The sequence below is a fragment of the Diabrotica virgifera genome, chromosome 5 (genome assembly GCF_917563875.1).
Source record: "Diabrotica virgifera virgifera chromosome 5, PGI_DIABVI_V3a".
Taxonomy (NCBI): Eukaryota; Metazoa; Arthropoda; class Insecta; order Coleoptera; family Chrysomelidae; genus Diabrotica; species Diabrotica virgifera.
In genome coordinates this window covers 46,357,138-46,378,064 of record NC_065447.1, presented here as the reverse complement: position 1 = coordinate 46,378,064, position 20,927 = coordinate 46,357,138, and the positions used below count along the sequence as shown (strand labels likewise).

Below are 20,927 nucleotides of genomic sequence, written 5' to 3'. Positions count from 1 at the left end.
TCTTTCTTAATTTTTGTCAAAAAGGAATAGTTTCATTCATAGTTTTAATAGTTTCATTTCTAAAATAAAATTATTGAGTAAATTTTAAAAAATACAACAAATGCTTTAAAAAATCACCTATAAAATTGTAAAAAAGTTTTCAAACTTGAGTAATACCGTTTTAAAGTGCTGGTAATTCTGTAAACTACGTTTTTACTTAAAACTTACGTAAAAGTTTTCAAAAATTGCATTTTTGCGTCATCTCATTTGAATTAAATTTTTGGCATTTTTTTGAATGAAACATTGTTTAGATGTTTGAAAGGTAAGCTGTGCAAATTTGAGAGCTTTATAAGAAAAATTTTATTAGTTACACATTTTTAAATAATGTTTAAACAAAATTCAGCCCACACCGTACTTATGCCCATACATTTTATTTCTTTTTATTATAACCATAAGATAGTTTAATTGTTCTTCTTTCCAATTAAGCTATCCTTTCTTGTTCCTTCTCTTAATTTCCTTCTTTCTTGTCCAATTTGTAAAATTTTATTTGATCCATTAATTAGAGAAATACACTGAAATAACTCAGCCGTGCACTTCGCTAGTTTACAGTGCGCCAATGTTTGTGAGAAGGGTGACTTTAGCGTTATAAATAAAAAATTATAGAAGCTACAGATTTAATTTTATAAAAATTTTAATCTTATATTTAGGTTTTTTTCAATAGTCTGAATTTTTCAATAGTCAAGTCAGTTTTTTTCTAAAATTTATATTTTCGGGGTTATTTAAAGAAACATCTAATTTCGCAGTTCATTTGTTTAATAAAAAATTAAGTGCCCACTTCTAGAGTAGAACTTTTTAATATGTTGTTTATTAAACATTTCTTAGGGCCATCGGTACATAATTCGCAAATATTTTAAGGCTATCCCTACTTTTTCTGTCTTTACACGGCAAATTACGTGTAGTAAAATTGTCACTGGTATGGATATGTAAACTTTACTTGACAATTTCATCATTAACTGTAAAGATGGCTTTTGAATGTTCTTGGACAACTTTTACTAGTATAATTAATTGCCTTAATTGTTAATTCAGTTAATTAATATGATTATTTCATATTTCCGACCAATAGAAAGCTACAGAAATACAAATTAAATTGATCATTTTTGATAATATCCCATCGTCAAGTGTATTACGTCAGATGCCCTTCGTTGCTGTGAAAAAATACATTCAGTGACATTAATGACAATTACTGTTTTAAAACTTATAAAAGTGATGACTTTCAATCGTCAAATATTTATAACAACTGTGTGTTTAATTGTACTAATTTGTACTTACATAAATAAATTACAATAAAATTTTGGTTTTAAACAGTTTTATTCATGAAATAATCGCAGCAAATTGCAGCTCGATCTCTGAAATTATTATCGAATTGTTTCGCTCGTGCCAGTTGACGTAATTTCACTCCCCTTCGGGTCGTGAAATTAATACTGTCAAAGTGTCACTCGGGAAAAATTCGATAATTTCAGAGCTCTTGTGCAATTACTACTGATAATTTTTTCACTACCTATGTATTCAGTAATAATTTATCTACTGTACAACAAAAGCTAATAATCAATCGAGAAAAGAGGAAAAGTGATTTTTTAATAATATATTGTTACTATGAAACGCTTACAATTTTGAACATCTGTAACAACACAATACTTGGATCACTGAATATATCCTGGTGTATTCTCTGCTTTGGATCTTCCATAAATAATAAACAATAAATAACTTTTTATTAAGTTCACGTCTTAAATCAATTATTTATCAAACACATTATCAATATTATTTAATCAACAACTGAAAATATTCCCCATGCCAGGTCAAATATTTAAAATTGTCACTGTCTGACTGACAATATGCTGGCAATATTCTATTTACTACTGACAAAGATTTGGAAAATATTACCACGGACATTGTGTTCATTTTTTTCAAATCCTGAAAAAAAAAACAATAAATATTTTTGAAAAATTTAAACGCAAAATGAAAGACTAAATTATTACCGAGGGCCGAAAGTCTCTTACAATAAATAAAAAGTTTATTTTGAATGAGATATTTTGAAATTAAAAGTCACACTAAATTTTCTTTTAGTTTTTTAGCCCTGTAACTTATTAAAATAAACATTATAGAAGTTCTCAGGGACTTTCGGCCCTCGCTAATAACGTAATCTCTTATTCTGAGTTTAAAATTTTCAAAAATACTTATTAGTTTTCTCAGAATTCGAAAAAAAAAAAATGAATTCCATTTGAGTAGCATTTCAGCAGAAACTACGTACCCATCCCCTTAATGAAATTAAAAAACATCTATATTGTTTGATTTTTTCCGAAGGGAAAATCTATATGCATTTGTATTAAATATTTTGTATTTGTATTAAATGAGGCGCTCAGAGCAACAGTGGCACAGTCCACAAATTGAGCATTTTTAGATTAATACATCAATAAAAGCAGAAAAATTGGATATATGGTTCAACAGTGGTCTACACAATCTAGCTCTATATTTGGCAAGATGGCACTACATAATGTATTGTTGCCTTGACAAATACTAAAAATACGAATGAAACAGTGGCCTAACCCTCAATAATTGTGTGGCTCAGACCCATCAAACAAGTGTTCATCGTATCAGAATCAGAATAATACGCATAATTCATAAGAATGACTATTTTTAATTTTATAAAGTAATATTTAATAATAATAACTTTAACCCCGTCCTTGACTGAGTGGTAAGATCGCCTACCTTTGGATCGAAAAATCCGAATGGTTGTGAGTTCGAATCTCACCAGGGTCAGAAATGTTTCATTTATTATCAATTAATAAATGAAAATAGTTTCTGTCCTTGTGGGATCGGTACTCACCGGAGGGACCGCAGACGTTCGGATACAGTTAGCGTCTCTTTGCAAAGACAATGACGTCAACTTTGCAAAGTAACAAGACACTTACTCAACACACACACACACTACACATTACACTAGGTACCTAACTGTTAAAAATTACCGTACCTACCATGCCAATGGCCATTAGTTGTCGAGGCATTAACCTTTTTTAAATAAAAAAAACAATAATTTAATTTGTCATATTATTTCCTATTTGGTAGCAAATTTTGTGGCTTATTACAAACTAAAATAGTAAATTAGTAATACAAAGTATTAATTTGTATTAATTGTATCAATTAAAATAAATAATTCTTTTGCGATTCAATTTTTAAATCTTTTTTCTGTCGGTATCTTACTGTGTACAGGTAATGCTAAGAATTACCATAATCTGTTCTCGGGAGTCTTTGGTACACAAGATTAATGACGATGAACGACCCAAAAATACGAAAAATGTGCATTGCCAGGTAATAATAAAAATGTTTACAACCTAATCGTACTTTGAGGAATACGCAAAAACGTTGCCAAACTTCAGGGCTTCTTATAATCGGTAGCTCAATGTGGGCTTCCTAACGCTGCTGAACTTCTACAGAGTATATACTTTTTTTCGCAGCGCAAACTGGTGGTAGATACCATGAACTAGGAGTGTATGTTTTGATAATAATTCCAGGCATAAGCAGCCCGGGCTTCGTACTGTTAATCATGATTTCAGAGCTACCTATGGTACATTTCTAAAATTTGTCCGAATATATATGAAGTCCAAGCGTATTTACATGTTCTGAGCTTGGTTAAAATATCGAGAGATGGTGTAAAGTACGTTTTTTGGGGAAATAACTTTAAAGAATTACGAAGCCCGAATCCGGGCTTCGTAAGGAGGTGTCGGGCTTCGTATGACCGGTGCGATATAGCGTTTTTGGCTTCCTAAAGTCGGAATCCATATATATATATATATATATATATATATATATATATATATATATATATATATATATATATATATATATATATATATATTGGTTTCTTGATACACGAAATTTTAACAGCCTTGCAAGTATAAGTAAAATTATAATTATCCAATAAATTTATCTCTTCTCTAAATATTTTATTTTTAATTAAAATTGCTGTGCCTCCGTACCCATCAGGACGATCAGATCTAAAGCAATTATATCTTGAGAAGTTATAAAATATTTCTGGTTTAAACCATGTTTCTGATAACATGGCCACATATACATTTTTTTGAATAAGTAAGGCTTCTAAATTTGGTTTATTAGAAACAGCTGAGCGACAGTTCCATTGTAAAAAGTTTAAAGGGTTAGTTGTGTCTGACATGATGTTTGAGATAGTAAGTCTTCTTGTGAGATCGCTGCCGTACTTAAGTATCTATTAATTTGTTGTATAATCTCTGTTTTTGATTTGTCTAAATTTTCAGTGAGTTTTAATGAACTAATTATATTAAGAACCAATTCTAAAATTACATTATTTAATTGTGATGGTACTCCTTGTGTTTTCAAGTTTGTTGTATGTGTATGCTCTGTATATTTAGACGTATTATAAATACCACCTTTTTGTCTAGGAATATTTTCTTGAGAAAGTATTTCTTTTCTAGCTGATTCCAAAGTATTGGGAGAACTTGGCCGGTGTCGCTTAAGATTTATTTTTTCTGGGTTATTACTGCTGAAGAACATTTGTGAGGAGAATTTCTTTGCGGATGAAGCTGATTGATTTGGAATTACTTGATAAGATTGCTCATTCTGATTAGAATTGGTTGGCAAGGAAGAACTACTATTTCTGGCAGCAATATTGGCATATGAAACTTTCGGAATTTGTTTACATGCATCAAAAAAATTTAGATTTAATGATGACATCGTATTCTTAATTTGTTTCTGTCTAGAAAATTCAGGACATGAACTTAGGTGTGTAGTCAAATGATTACCTTGACAGCTGAAACAAGTTGGAGTATATTCATTTACTGTGCAATCTTTTGTATTATGGAAATCATGACATTTGTTGCACCTGGGACGTGCTTTACAATTAAATCCAAGGTGTCCAAAACGTAGACAAGAGAAACATAATAGAACTTTTTGAACATAGGGTTCAACGTCTTTGATCACTTTATTAATTGTGATATATTTAGGAAGAGTTTGTGCTTTAAAATTAACAATACATGATTTTGTTGGAACTTTGTCTATTATTGTTTTATCTTGGATATGTTTCTCTACCTTTCTATTTATTCTTCTAATCGAAACTACTTCGAACTGACAGTGCATATCGTATTGTTTAATTTTATTTTTGATATATTCTTGTGAAAATTCTATATCTATGTCCCTAATTATACCCTGTCTATGGAGTATAAACTTTGGAACGTAAACATCTAAATTGTTGTTTGTAAACAATGAGCAAGTTTTTTGATTGATTAAAAAATTGGCTGATTGATAATCTTTAAATTTAATTCTAACTCTATTCTTGCCTATTGAATCAATACTAGTAATTTTGTTATCTAAATTCGAAAAATTAGAGAGTATAATGTCGCCAATTTTGATAGCATTAAGCTGACCTTTAAAGTTCGGAGTATTGTTTTCTATATATAAATGGTAAGGACCTACGTCACTGCTCTGATATAGGAAATGTTCTCTTATATTGTCTGTAGAAATATCAGATTTATTACTTACAGTTTCTCCTTTATTTTTTGATTTACCGTCCCATGTGTTATTTATATTGATGTTACTTTTCTCTATATTATCATCTTGATCCATCCTGTTAATATCTGGAGGTTTATCTGGAGGTCTCCCTGCATAGTCCATATTAAATTTTAAAGTTTTTAATATGTAACTGAACACTTTGTCACTTCCAATTATTGACGTCTCCAAACGGAAACCCCAAATGGGGTAAAATAAATTCAAATACAATTAACTTCTAGGTTTTTCTTGGTCACGGGGAATAAAAAACTATTAAGGATGTAATAGATCGAGTTTTACAAGCCCAAAATATATTATTTCACTATTTAAATAGTAATTTTCAGGAGCTGTTTTTTATATGACTGTAATTGACGTCTATGAAAGTCAAATATTAAACACAAATATACAGATAAACTAAAAAGGAAAAAGAATATGGGATTCTGCATGCGCGATTGAACGATTAAAATACACTCACCTGCACAAAATTCCGCCACCCAAAATTTTTGATTAAGTTTGACAATTTATAACTTTATTATTTGTGCTCCGATTTTCAAGATTCTTGCACCAGTTTGTAGGTACATATATATTGGTATCCTTTGGTATTATTCCGGTAACACAAAAATTTGGCTTGCATGGGCATTATACAGGGGTGAATGGAAGTGTTGTATTTTCTCCTAAATTTAGAAAATTCTGCGGAAAAATAGAAGAGCTGATTTTGTTTCATAGTCCTGTCATATTATCCCGGAGGCATCACTAAAATTTTGTTTTTAGAATTATACGAATATCTCTTTTCTTGTAAGAGCTGTACCATTTTTTGTAAATAAAAACACTGATGGACTCATAAAATAGAGGTTGGATTGATAAGATTAGAATAGCTCGCATGTAGCCCAGATCTCAATACCCGTGTTGAGCTGGCCACCCCCCACTTGCAAAAATCAAAAAACAAATAGCCCTGATTTATGAGCTCTCATATTCCGCAAACTAAAAATTTTGAGCTCGTTCCACTGAGCAGGAATTTGATACTTTAGTGGGGGGGGCTAAGTCAGCCCCCCCCCCCACTACTTAAAAATAGGAATATTGAATCGGTTTTTGCGGCAGAATTACGAGCTATTTATGAGCTCTTGAAATTATATAGTTTAGATTTTTGAGCTCATCCCCTTCACCCCCAAACAACCCTTTAATTGATTTAACTTAAGAGAAAAATGCTGAGAAAACTTAAAATATATCGTATTGCGGATATCATTCCTATAGCTTATATACTCTAAGAATAAACTAATAAACCACGTGCATTTCGATTATTGAGCTACAACCCCTTCGCAAGAAAACCACCCTATCTTCCCGGCTTAAGAGAAAGTTGTACTTAAAATGCATTAAACTAATTATTTGGCGACTACATATCATTGAATAATTTATAAGCTTCCAAATTACGCGCATTTAGATCAGTAAATTGCAATTTATTTTGTATAGTGCAGTCACTGAAGGTAAAAATCAACGATTACCTTCAATTTCGGTGAACCTTCATCGATTTTCACGAAAATTGGTCAGTGGTTAGAGGATACGTCAAGAAACAAAGGTGACATGGTACCACCTTGCGTCTTTACCCTGAGGGTGGATACCGCCCCTTCTCGGGGGTGAAAATTGTTTTATTAAAAATAACTGCACAAACAAATCAATAAAAGAACAAATTAAAACCAAAATTTAATATATAAAGTTAACAAAATAAGTCAATAATTAAGTATTTTCTATGGGAAATAAGCCACAATTTTACTAAAAAATGAATTTATTAACGTTTGGAAGCCCAAATCGGGTTTCGTTCTCAAAATATAAAATACTATTAAAATAAATTATTGAATTAAAATAAATTGTCAAAATAGAAAATACTTAATTATAAAAATGCCACAAGGAAATAGCTTCAGAATAACAATGAGTCAATACTTTTTAAGTTATTAAAGATCAAAGATTTTAACTATTCGTGAAAAAATGCATGTTATGAAGCGGTTTTTCGTAAATCACTGAAAAATTGTAAGTTTTTACAAAAAAGTTAATAGTAGTTTAATTCGTATAGCTTATATTCTAAGAATAAACTCTTAAATCACGCGCCTTTCGATTATAGAGTTACAACCCCTTTGTAAGAAAACCATCCCATATTCCCGGCTTAAGAGAGAGTTGTACTTAAAATAATTTAAATTAATTATTTGGCGACTACATATCGTTTAATAATTTATGAGCTTGCAAAATATACGCATCTCAATTATTGAATTGCCATTTTCTTTCTATAGTGCAGTCACTGAAGGTAAAAATCAACTATGACCTTTGATTTCGGTAAATCTCCATTCATTTTCACGAAAATTGGTGAGCGGATTTTGATGCTATCAACTTTTTCTGGAGCTCATTTTTAATAGGTATTTCTAAGTACTTTGACAAGTATTTAGTACCTAAGTGTTATAAAATGCATCTCTTTCCCGTTATTTCAGCTTGAATCCTTAGATTTGAATAGTCGCAGAAACAATATATATTTAATTACCAATAACTTACTTTAAATTAACACTAAAGAGTTTTTCAAGTAAGCAATTTATTATATTTCTTATTAGCTTCAATTTCAGTGATGAACACTTTTTTGTAAAACCTTACAGTTTTTGAGTTATTTATGAAAAATAGCTTTAAAGCATGCATTTTCTTTCACAAAAATTAAAATATTTGAACTTTAATAACTCAAAAAGTATTGATTTATTTTAATAACATTATATAACAAATTTTGCTTACAATTTGTCCCTCTCTCGATTTGTGGGGTTATTTTTAATAAAGTAATTTTCACCCCCGAGAAGGGGTGACATATACCCCAGGTTAAAACCCCAAGTTGTTATTGTTAATTCGTGGAAATGAATGGAGATTTACCGAAATCGAAGGTCATAGTTGATTTTTACCTTCAGTGACTGCACTATAGAAAGAAAATGGCAATTCAATAATTGAGATGCGTATATTTTGCAAGCTCATAAATTATTAAACGATATGTAGTCGCCAAATAATTAATTTAAATTATTTTAAGTACAACTCTCTCTTAAGCCGGGAATATGGGATGGTTTTCTTACAAAGGGGTTGTAGCTCTATAATCGAAAGGCGCGTGATTTAAGAGTTTATTCTTAGAATATAAGCTATACGAATTAAACTACTATTAACTTTTTTGTAAAAACTTACAATTTTTCAGTGATTTACGAAAAACCGCTTCATAACATGCATTTTTTTCACGAATAATTAAAATCTTTGATCTTTAATAACTTAAAAAGTATTGACTTATTGTTATTCTGAAGCTATTTCCTTGTGGCATTTTTATAATTAAGTATTTTCTATTTTGACAATTTATTTTAATTCAATAATTTATTTTAATAGTATTTTATATTTTGACAACGAAACCCGATTTGGGCTTCGAAACGTTAATAAATTCATTTTTTAGTAAAATTGTGGCTTATTTCCCATAGAAAATATTTAATTATTGACTTATTTTGTTAACTTTATATATTAAATTTTGCTTTTAATTTGTTCTTTTATTGATTTGTTTGTGCAGTTATTTTTAATAAAACAATTTTTCACCCCCGAGAAGGGGCGATATCCACCCTCAGGGTAAAGGCGCAAGGTGGTACCATGTCACCTTTGTTTCTTGACGTATCCTCTAACCACTGACCAATTTTCGTGAAAACCGATGAAGGTTCACCGAAATTGAAGGTAATCGTTGATTTTTTACCTTCAGTGACTGCACTATATAAAATAAATTGCAATTTACTGATCTAAATGCGCGTAATTTGGAAGCTTATAAATTATTCAATGATATGTAGTCGCCAAATAATTAGTTTAATGCATTTTAAGTACAACTTTCTCTTAAGCCGGGAAGATAGGGTGGTTTTCTTGCGAAGGGGTTGTAGCTCAATAATCGAAATGCACGTGGTTTATTAGTTTATTCTTAGAGTATATAAGCTATAGGAATGATATCCGCAATACGATATATTTTAAGTTTTCTCAGCATTTTTCTCTTAAGTTAAATCAATTAAAGGGTTGTTTGGGGGTGAAGGGGATGAGCTCAAAAATCTAAACTATATAATTTCAAGAGCTCATAAATAGCTCGTAATTCTGCCGCAAAAACCGATTCAATATTCCTATTTTTAAGTAGTGGGGGGGGCTGACTTAGCCCCCCCCCCACTAAAGTATCAAATTCCTGCTCAGTGGAACGAGCTCAAAATTTTTAGTTTGCGGAATATGAGAGCTCATAAATAGCTCATAAATCAGGGATATTTGTTTTTTGATTTTTGCAAGTGGGGGGGGCCAGCTCAACACGGGTGATCTCAATCATGTTAAAATTTATGGGATGAATAAAAAAAACCATTCGCCGTCATCCTAAGCTTCCAGAAAATGTGGTACAGTTATGGCCCTAGTAGAGGAATATCGGGCTATTCCCCAGGCAAGGACAACACATCTTTATTCGATGCCAAACAGATTACGAGCAGTCGTTGCTGCAAGAGGTGGACATACTTGCTATTGAATTGTTTGGTTTTGTTGTTAATTTTGTTTTGTTCGTTAATTTTAGTGCGTTTGATATTTTTAATTAAAAAACCTTCAAAGCAGTGTTTTTATTTACAGCTCTTACAAGAAAAGAGATATTCGGATAATTCAAAAAACAAGACCTTAGTGATACCTCCAGAATAATACAAAAGGAGTATGAAACAAAATCAGCCCTCCAATTTTTCCACAAAATTTTTTAAAATTAGGAGAAAATACAACGCTTCCATTCACGCCGTATAATGCCATCTAAGCAAAATTTTTTTTTTACCGGAATAATTACAAACGACGCCAATACATGTACATACAAACTGATGCGAGAATCTTGAAAATCTGAGTACAAATAATAAGAAAGTTATGGATTGTAAAACTTAATCAAAAATTTTGGGTGGCGGAATTTTGTGTCGGTGAGTGTTTTAATCATGATTCTGCCAATTACTCGGCAAAATTCAGTAGGACCTGGTTACCCATCTTAAAAGAGGAAATCAATAGAAATAAAATTACGCCAGGGAAATAAGTCAAAAATACACCATGTTCGGGACGCGAATTTACAAAAGCTATACTAATTCACAACGATACTAATTCACAACTATACTATAAGCAACGAGCAAAAGTACGTGTTAACGATCAGCTGTCGGAGGAAATTGAAATCAGACGTGGAGTGAGACAGGGATGCGTGTTGTCGCCGGTTCTTTTTTATGCCTACTCGGGAGAGATCTTGAAAAAAGCTCTGGATGGTGAAACAGCTGAAATAAAGGTAAATGGAGTTCCCTTTAACAACATTAGATATGCGGATGACACTGTCATCTTAGCTGAAAATATTGGGGATCTTCAGAGGCTGGTGACCAGAATAGCAGAGTTTGGAGAAGAATATGGGCTAACAATGAATGTCAAGAAGACAAAGTTTATGAGAATATCGAAAACTCAAAGAAATAACGAAAATCTCGTCATCAACGGATCCAATATCGAACGAGTCGATCAATATGCATACCTTGGAACAATGATCAACTCCACAGGAGATTACTTACAGGAAATCAAAATCAGGATAGAAAAGGCTAGAGCAAATTTTAACAAAATGAGGAAAGTGCTCTGCACATGAGATTTGAAGTTGGAGCTAAGAGTTAGGTTGGCTAGGTGCTACGTTTTCTCGACTCTGTTTTATGGAATGGAAGCTTGGACCCTGTGGGTGTACAGAAGAATTCTGAAAATATCGTGGACAGAACACGTTACAAACAAAGAGGTTCTGAGAAGGATGAATAAAGAAGTGGAAATCCTAAATACCATCAAAACAAGAAAATTGGAATATCTCGGACATATTTCACGTGGAGAGAGATACAGCTTGCTCCAATTGATTATGCAGGGAAAGATTCAAAGAAAGAGAAGCATAGGGCGACGCAGAATATCGTGGCTGCGCAACCTGAGAGAATGGTACGGATGTACATCAAATGAACTTTTCAGAGCAGCCATCTCTAAAATACGAATAGCTATGATGATTGCCGACCTCCGCAGCGGAGATGGCACTTAAAGAAGAAGATACTAATTCAGTCATGGGGCGACAAATTTTTTATTATTATTGATTAAATGTCTATACTGTTTCAGTCATGTAAGTAAAACTAATCAAGTATATCATAATATATATATTATATATATATCATAATTTTATATCATAAAATTTAGGTATGTTTTGAAAATTAAAATAAATACTTAATAAATATTTGGATAAGTATGATTAAAAATTAAAAACAAATGAATAACTAATAATATAAGAGTATATACAGTAAGTCCCTGTAAGTTGCAACCATATGGAAAAGTTTTTTATTATTGATTTTACGAAAAAAAGTTATTCTTCATAAAAAGTTCTGCCTGGTCTAAAACCTAAAGCCTCCTCTACACATCGGCAGACGCGTCCGCGGATGTATCATAACAGGCTGACCTGAGGGTCGTTCAGTCTGTGACACTGAAATCCTTTGATCTGTGCTGAAAAAACCGACAGTAATCGGATGTGTTGCAGATGCGTCTGACGACGTGATATGCATGCATCCGCAGACGCATCTGCCGATGCGTAGTGTAGGCATAAGACGCAATTATCTGATCGTTTTATCAATAGTATATGAGGGATGTCAAACTAGTTGTTTCTAGGGATTGAGGGATTCTAGACTTTTTATAAAGAATAACTTTTTTCGTAAAACTAATAATATCGAGAAAATTGATTTGAGATAATTTGAGAAAAAATTTCAATTTTTTTCAATTGAAAGAATGTAATTGCATATTAGAACATTAATTTTTCAGTCCAAACAAATTTTCGTAATAACAATCTTCAATCTTGTGAAATATATAAAGATATTTTACTCTTGAGAGAAATTCATATTTTTTGACATCCCTCTTATACTATTGATAAAACTTGATATTTAGTCGATTTTAGTAATAGACCAGTAAGGATTTGTGAAAAAACGTCTATTTTTGGATGTGAAAGGTGGCATTCAGATTTTTGCAGATAAAGTTAGGTGACACCTTCAGTAATAATAATTGACTTATGCTCCTTCTCAAATATGCCCGGAACATTAATAAAAAAATTAAAATATTTAAAAATTTCGAAAAACGTCGATTTTTTTCTGCTTTCTTTGCTTATAACTTTAAAACGATTCGTTTTGGAACAAAGTCGTAGAGAAATAAAATAAATATATTTGAATTTTGTGTGATATATGACTGGTCAAAAATGTCTTAACGTATTACCTTTTCTGAAATATAGCAATAAATACAAAATAAGGGGGCAAAATACGCCTGTTGTTATTCAATGTTTTTAACCACTTTGGTGACACATAGAAACTTAGTAATTCGCTTAGGAAATTTTTTGTAATATACTTAAACCGTTTACCAAATTTCATTAAAATCGACTTAATACATTTTGCATAATAAATTTGCAATCTAAATGTTTTTAAAAAAGTTCGAATTTTTTAAAATATTTCTGAACAGAAAGTAGACCATTTAGAAGTTGTCTAATTTTTTTACATATATAGAGATGCTCTACTTACCTAATACACTTTACAGAATTAAAATCGGATTATTTAAGGGGCATCAGCAATGTTTTAAACTTATAAACAATTTTTTGGCTTATAAACAAATAGCTTTGTTTAATAATAAAAAAATTAATTTTTTGCAATGCAAATAATAAAAACCGGAATAATTTTACTTAAACTTTCAAATGCTGTCAGCAGAATTGCTATTTTATTTTTTAATGAAAAGTTATTCGCGTTCAAAAATTGCTATTTTTCGAATTTTTGAAAGTTCCACTGCGTTTATCTCGAAAACTATGCACCCTACGAAAAAACTTGTAAGAACATTTTTTGCTTAGAATTACCCAAGAAATATAAAAAAATGTTTTATTCTACGACAAATCGATGTTATGTAATTCCTCAAGTTCTTTGTTTATAACAATCTTATCGACATCCGGATCAACTGTTACCCAAAAAAATCGCGTTCTACGGGTCAAAAAATACATAAAAATCTTGGGCAAGTCCATCTAAATAAAGGAGCCCGTAGCACCCCCTCCTGGCCACAGGACTAATTTGTTTATAAGCCAAAAAATTGTTGATAATTTTAAAACATTGCTGAGGCTGCTTAAACAATCCAATTTAAATTCTATAAAGTGCATTAGATAGGTTGAGTGCTTTTTTATATTTAAAAAAATTGACAAATCTTTGTATGTTCTAGTTTTTGTTGTGCAAGATTTTAAAATTTTTTAATTTTTTAAAAAAAGTTTAGATTGCAAAATTATTATTCAAAATCTAGTAAGTTAATTTTAATGAAATTTGGTGTACCGTTTTAGCACATTACAGAAATTTTCTAAGCGAATTAGGAAGGTTCCAAGTGTAACCTAAATGATGGAAAATCATTGAATAAGGACAGGCTTGTTTTGCCCCCTTATTTTATATTTATTGCTATTTTGCAGCAAGGGTGATAAATTAAGACATTTTTAACCAATCGCATCTGATATAAAATTTAATTATCTTTGTTTTATTCCTATACGATTTTGTTCCAAAATGAATCGTTTTAAAGTTATAAGCAAAAAAATTAGAGAAAAAACCAATTTTTTTTAAATTTTTAAATATTTTATTTTTTTTATTGATGTTCCGGGCATATTTGAGAAGGAGCATAAATCAATTATTATTAAAGAAATTATCACCTAGCAAAAATCTGAATGCCACCTCTCACATCCACCTAAAAACAGATCTTTACTAGTCTATAAGTAATTTTGCCAATTTGGTAAAGTTGGCAAAAAAATAATTACTGAATAGTTAATAATTACTAAATAGTTAGTAATTTTGTCAATTTCGGCAAAATTGGCCAAAAACAAAAAAATAACCTACTAAAATCACTAGCCAATTGTGTCTGAGTTTGGCGAACCGACTATATCAGATAATTGCGTCTTAGGTTTTAGAGCATGCAGAACTTTTTATGAAAAATAACTTTTTTCGTAAAATCAATAATAAAAAAGTTTTCTATATGGTTCCAACTTATAGGGACTTACTGTATATACTCGTACATTAGTAGTTATTCGTTTGTTTTTAATTTTTAATCATATCCCACTACATATTATTAATTTTAATTTTCAAAATATAACTAAATTTTACGATATAATAATAAATCCGCTTAAGAGCACACAGTAGCGATCAACAGGTAGCAACAAACGCGTTCCGAGATTGCGGCTGTAATTTTGAATATTTTGTCCAGATATTTGGCACACATATTCGTAATATAATAAAGAATGGCGGTAGAGACCCTAATCTCAGAAATATGTTAGTAAGTGGAAATTACTCTATAACTAAATAAAATATTGCAAAAAGGGGCCTGTACCGCCATTAAGAACGACAAAAAAATACACTTTCTTCAAATAAACTTTTTTATCCCGTGCCTAGATTTTGTGTCACATTGGAAATACTAAAAATCGATTTTTTTGTAACAAGAAATCGAACGTCATTGACTTGCCAACATTTTGCGCCTATGTGTATAAAAATTATTGTTTTTGATAGTATAAACGTCACTGTCAGTGTCGAATTACCGATGCACTGTTGCCTCACTTTTGAAAGTTCGCAGAACTTTCGCAATCTTGGACCGCGTTTGTTGCTACCGGTTGATCGCTACTGTTTGCTCTTAAGTAAATACTTGAGTAGTTTTACTTATATGACTGAAACAGTATAGACATTTACTCAATAATAATACAAAATTTCGGTTACAAATCATACACCAATACAATTAATTTCTGGACTAAAATAGAATAGATTATATAACTAAAAAAAAAAAAAAAAAAAAAAAAAAAAAAAAAAAAAAAAAAAAAAAAGGAAAAAAAAAGGAGACAAACTCCAGTGCAAAAATTACCGTGGAATCTCTCTACTATGTACAGCATATAAAGTCCTCACGTATATTATAAACCAGCGGCTCCAACCACTAGCAGAAAATATTATTGGAGAGTATCAGACGGGCTTCCGACGGGGAAGATCGACACTGGATCAAATATTCACAGTAAAACAGATCTTGAGCAAAGCATGGGAACACGATATTGATGTTCACAACGTGTTTGTAGACTTCAAACAGGCATACGACTCAGTCAAAAGGAACAAACTATACTATATATTGGCTGAATTGGCAATACCACACAAGTTAATAAGACTCATTAAAGCCACAATGGATGAAACTCAGGCATGTGTACGAATACAAAAACACCGGACAGACTTTTTTAACATTTCGCAGGGACTAAAACAGGGAGATGGGCTGGCCCCAACATTGTTTAACCTGGCACTGGAGTATGCGGTTAGGCAAATGCAAACTGGACGAGGAAATCTACTGACCAACCGAACGGTTCAACTGGCCGCTTATGCTGATGATATTAATATTATGAGTACAACATCAACAGGAACACGGGAAACATATGCAGAGTTAAAAACACAAACAAAAATTGCTAGGTCTGGAAATTAACACAGAAAAAACAAAAATAATGACTCAGACGAGAAGAAATATAGTCCCAGAAAACATTATACATGAAGATGACATTGAAACGGTTGAAAAGTTTACATACCTGGGAGTAGAAATATATGCCGACGGATCAGAAAATGGAGAAATAAGGAAGAGAATAACGCAGGCAAACAGAGCTTATTTTGCCCTCTCCCATATATTTCGGTCAAAAAGTGTCCACCGAAATACAAAGATGAGAATCTATAAAACCTTAATTCGACCAATAACATGCTATGGCAGTGAAGTGTAGGTGCTGAAAGAAACATCCAAAGACAAACTCGACACATTCGAAAGGAAAGTACTTAGGAGAATACTAGGACCTGTGAGGGAAAACGGAATCTTCAGAAGTCGATACAACAACGAGCTTTATCAACTTTATAAGGAAACGCCCCTGTCAGACTTCATTAGATTACAAAGATTGCAATGGGCCGGACATGTGATAAGAATGGGAGAGGATAGGCTACCAAAACGAGCACTGAATGCTAGAATGCAAGGAAAGAGACCGGTTGGGAAGCCACGAAAGCGCTGGGAAGACACAGTAAATAGCGACGCACAAGCCCTTTTAGGAGTCCGTGTATGGAGAAGAGCAGCCACAGACAGGCAAGGGTGGAGGCAAAAAATAAAGGAGGCCAAGGCTCAATTTGGGCTGTAGTGCCGTAGAAGAAGAAGAACTAATATTCTGCATACAAAACCTAATCGAATTCAGTCGCCCCCATAACTGAATTAGTATAGCTTTTGTAAATTCGCCTTCGGGACACTTGAGCAGCCAAGTTGCAAATAAGTTTTTTGGGTACCATATACCTAATACATTATAAATACAAAAATGCCCGTCACAGTTCGGCCGAGAATTTTAGTTATTACCAAATAAGGGTCAAAAATGGAAGTTTTTTCGTTTAAATCGCTACAGGTAAAAATAAGGTAATTAAATATCTTATTTATAGTATTCTTCTTTTAATAGATGAGCAAAGGTTTAAAATGGCAGTTTTTGAATTTTGGACCGATCATTTGTTTCTTCGGAAATTGTAAAATAAAACTAAAATATCGAAAATAAAAAGTTGCTATAACTTCTGAGAAAATGACCTTTTTCATACCGCACAAAAAGTTGAGTCAAACAGTCCCTATAATGAACAAAAAATTTCAAGACGAATTGTCAATTACTCAATTAGTTTAAATGTTATTCAATTTGTTTATCCCAAAGATCTTCTTTTTTACGTGATTGTTCAGAAAATAATAATTATATAGCAATTCTATGGAAACCACATAAAAGAAGAATAGTTATGTTTTCAGTCTATTTAAAAAAAAATCATTAAAAAGTCATTTTTATTATTCAGAAAACATTTTATTAAGTAGAGTAATTTTTGGCTTATAAACAATTTGAATAACATGGTTAATATTGACTGTAGACTAAAAGTACTTCAGGATTTGTAAAGCTAGTATTTTTACACGGATTTTCAAAAAAACTTTTCGCCTAGGTTAATTACGGTCAAAATTAGCCACTTTTTTTTATTTAATTCACAGCTACTTTTTTATAACAATTATGCCACCTTACTATCACCATTTTGTTCAAGGTATATAGTATATAGTTTATGTGTAAAAGTTTGAGTAAACTTTAAACTTCAACAGAGTGGCTAATAAAGCTTTAAAAATGATGTCCTAACAAAATCGATTCGTGGTCGGTGGAGGGGAATTATTAAAATCCGTGCACTCAAAAAATGAAATTAATTCTTCAAACATATGTTGTGACCAATATCTCCGGAGCTTGTTGATGGATTTGATCATATTTTTTTTAATTTGTATGTATTTGTAGTCTTGTACAGTACGTTATGTACAATGTACACATATCCCCACCTAACATTACAAAATGTTATCACTCAGGGATATGCAAAATAGATAACGACCGATTCTAAGACCTACCGAATATACATATATAATTTCATAAAAATCGGTCAAGCGGTTTTGGAGAAGTATGACAACTAACTCTGTGACAGGAGAATTTTTTAGATCTAAATACATAAATGACTATTAAAAAATAGGTGTTGGTGATAGAAGAGTGAAAATTCAGGGTAATATCTATTTTTTAATTCTACATCATATAAAATTAAGGTTGAAAATTTTGTCCAAAAAAATAAAAAAAAAGAATAGCAGGGGGACAACCCCCCTTATAACTTAAGGGTATGAAAAATAGATTACAACCTAATCTCATTTCTATGGGATATACATGTAAAATTTCATAAAAATCAGTCGGAGAATTTCGGAGGAATATAGTAACACTGCTACAGGAGATTTTTTGTATATAGAATTAACTGTAAATTAAATAATAAAAGTGGCTAACTTTGACCGTAAGTAACCTAGGTGAAAAGTTTTTTTGAAAATTTGTGTAGAAATACCAGCTTTTCAAATCCAAAAGTAGATTTACTCTACAGTCAATATTAACTAACAAATATATTCAAAATATTTATAAGCCAAAAATTACTCTACTTTAGCAAAATGTTTTCGAAATGATAAAAATGACTATTTGTTGATTTTTTTAAATATTTTTAAAATGTAAGTATTCTTCTTTCATGTGGTTTCCACAGAATTGCAATATCATTATTATTTTCTGAACAATAACGTTGAAAAATCTTTGGGATAAACAAATTGAATACAAATTAAACTAATCATTGACGAATGATCTTGAAATTTTTTGTGCATTATGTGGACTGTTGGACTCAACTTTTCGTGCAATATGAAAACCTTAAAGTCATTGTCGCTTAAGTTATAGCCAATTTTTTATTTATGAAATCTTATTATTTTGCAATTTACGAAGCAACAAATGATCAGACTAAAATTCAAAACTGTCATTTAAAACTATGCTCATCTACTAAAAGGGGAATACTTAGTGTGGCCAACTAGCCCGAAAAATCCGGGACATGGCCCGAATTAAGAAGTCATGTCCCGGCGTTACGGACAAGGCTTCCGGGCCATCCGAATTTTCAACGTTTTGGTAAAATTCCATATTGAAATTTTTAATACATGATTCTTCTAAGATTTCACATCAAATTGAATTGGTGGGACGAAAAAAGTCGACAATTTCTAGACTGTTATACTAATACCACATCCAAAACGCATGCATTTTATATCGTCGTATTATAGTTCTACGAAAACTCAAACTCTGGACTTCTTCCGGTTTCTGTATTTTACTTATCGTCTTCTGAAAAGACGATTTAAAAAATGAATATCAAATAATGATAATTATATTTTAACCCAAGGTTCAATCTACATGGAAATCCAACATTAGTTGATTTTCTAATTTTTAGTTTTTTGAGAACGATTTCCGGCTTGAAAGTCGAAACGTCAAAAACAAAAAAAGTAAAAAAACAAAAATGTAATTCTCCCTCTAATTACAACCCATTCCATCAAAAAAATTTTTGTCGACATAAAAATGTTAAATAACCAAAAAAATAATGATATTAAAGTTTTATATTTAAAAAAAATGGCCCGATTTTCATTGAAAAGTCCCGGATTTTAGGTAGTTTTTTTCAGTCTTGTCCCGAATTCGACTAAATTGGAGTTCGTCTTACTAGGAATACTGTAAATAAGATATTTAGTTACCCTATTTTTACCTGTAGCGATTTAATCGAAAAAACTGCCATTTTTGACCCTTATTTGTTAATAACTAAACTTTTCGTCCTGTGACGGGCATTTTTGTACTTATAATGGGTTAGGTATATAGTACCCAAAAAACCCATTTGCAACCTGGCTGCTCAAGTGTCCCGACAAGAACCTTATTTCTCTGGACTAAATACCACTATTAGTCAATAAAATATCGGGGATACATCATTTATATTTTAAAATAACACATATTTATAAAATCATAGTTTTGTGGTAATATTGAGAGTAAACTAAATGTAAGACCAAATACTTACCATGCCGGGATAGTATCATAATGTCTTATCCTAGTTGTTTCGTTATAATTAACTATGAAGGGGAAGAATTTTTACTAAGTCTCAACAAAATTTGTTAAATTTATTAATATTTTGTATTTTGATAACCATTTCTGAAGTGGAAATCAAAACGTCTAATAAACTTAATTTTAAAGTAACCTGTTACCAGCAAAAACATTAACTGCTTGCAAAAAAAACATTTTGATAATTGTGTTTTATACTCACTGAGATGGATTTCCTTTCTGTAAAAGCAACGAATATCCAAAATATGACCTATGATTTGTATTTGTGTTATTCAGTTCCAATTCAATTACATTATTGATATTTAAATGTTCTCCATAAACGCATTTTGTGATTAAAATAAATGCAACTATAAACTTCAACATGAAGATATTTGCTATCGGCACTGCAGTCTCTAAAATCTTGTTAAACAATATGTAACTCTGGTGGCTCTAGTGCTACTAGCGTATATATCTTATGTATCATACTGGCGAATTTGCCAAAATAAAAATAATAATATGATTCATTAATATGGTTTGTTTATCAACAAAGGAAGCGAATTTAAATCAAGTCGGTTGGCTCATCATCAACTTCCCAAGCCAATATACTATCAAAAATATTACCTGCGACCACTTATTTATCGTAATTATATCAGGGCATTTAACACAAAATAAATATATTTTTAAATACAGCACCAAGACTTAAGAGACTTATAACTTTTTGCAATTTGTTCGGGATTATGTCAGGATAAAAATCTACTATAGAAAAATGGGTGGAAATGCATAGTTGCATTTTAAAGTGCAATCCAAAGATGCATAAACATGTCAAAATAAGTGTATTAAGAGTAATATTTTGTTGTTGGGGGGTTTTTGGAGTCGCTGAAGACGAATACGC

At 31.3% G+C, this 20,927-nt stretch overlaps 1 protein-coding gene across 1 annotated transcript in view; it reads right to left on the bottom strand.

The window, feature by feature from the left end:
• Nucleotides 1-20,501, bottom strand: part of LOC114331180 (integrin alpha-PS5-like) — a 189,499-nt gene extending 168,998 nt beyond the window's left edge. Inside the window, exon 1 of the mRNA XM_028280676.2 lies at nucleotides 20,259-20,501. Coding sequence (XP_028136477.2) covers nucleotides 20,259-20,419 — 161 coding nt within the window. The 5' untranslated portion in view covers nucleotides 20,420-20,501. The remainder of the gene's footprint in view (nucleotides 1-20,258) is intronic.
• Nucleotides 20,502-20,927: the final 426 nt, after the last annotated feature.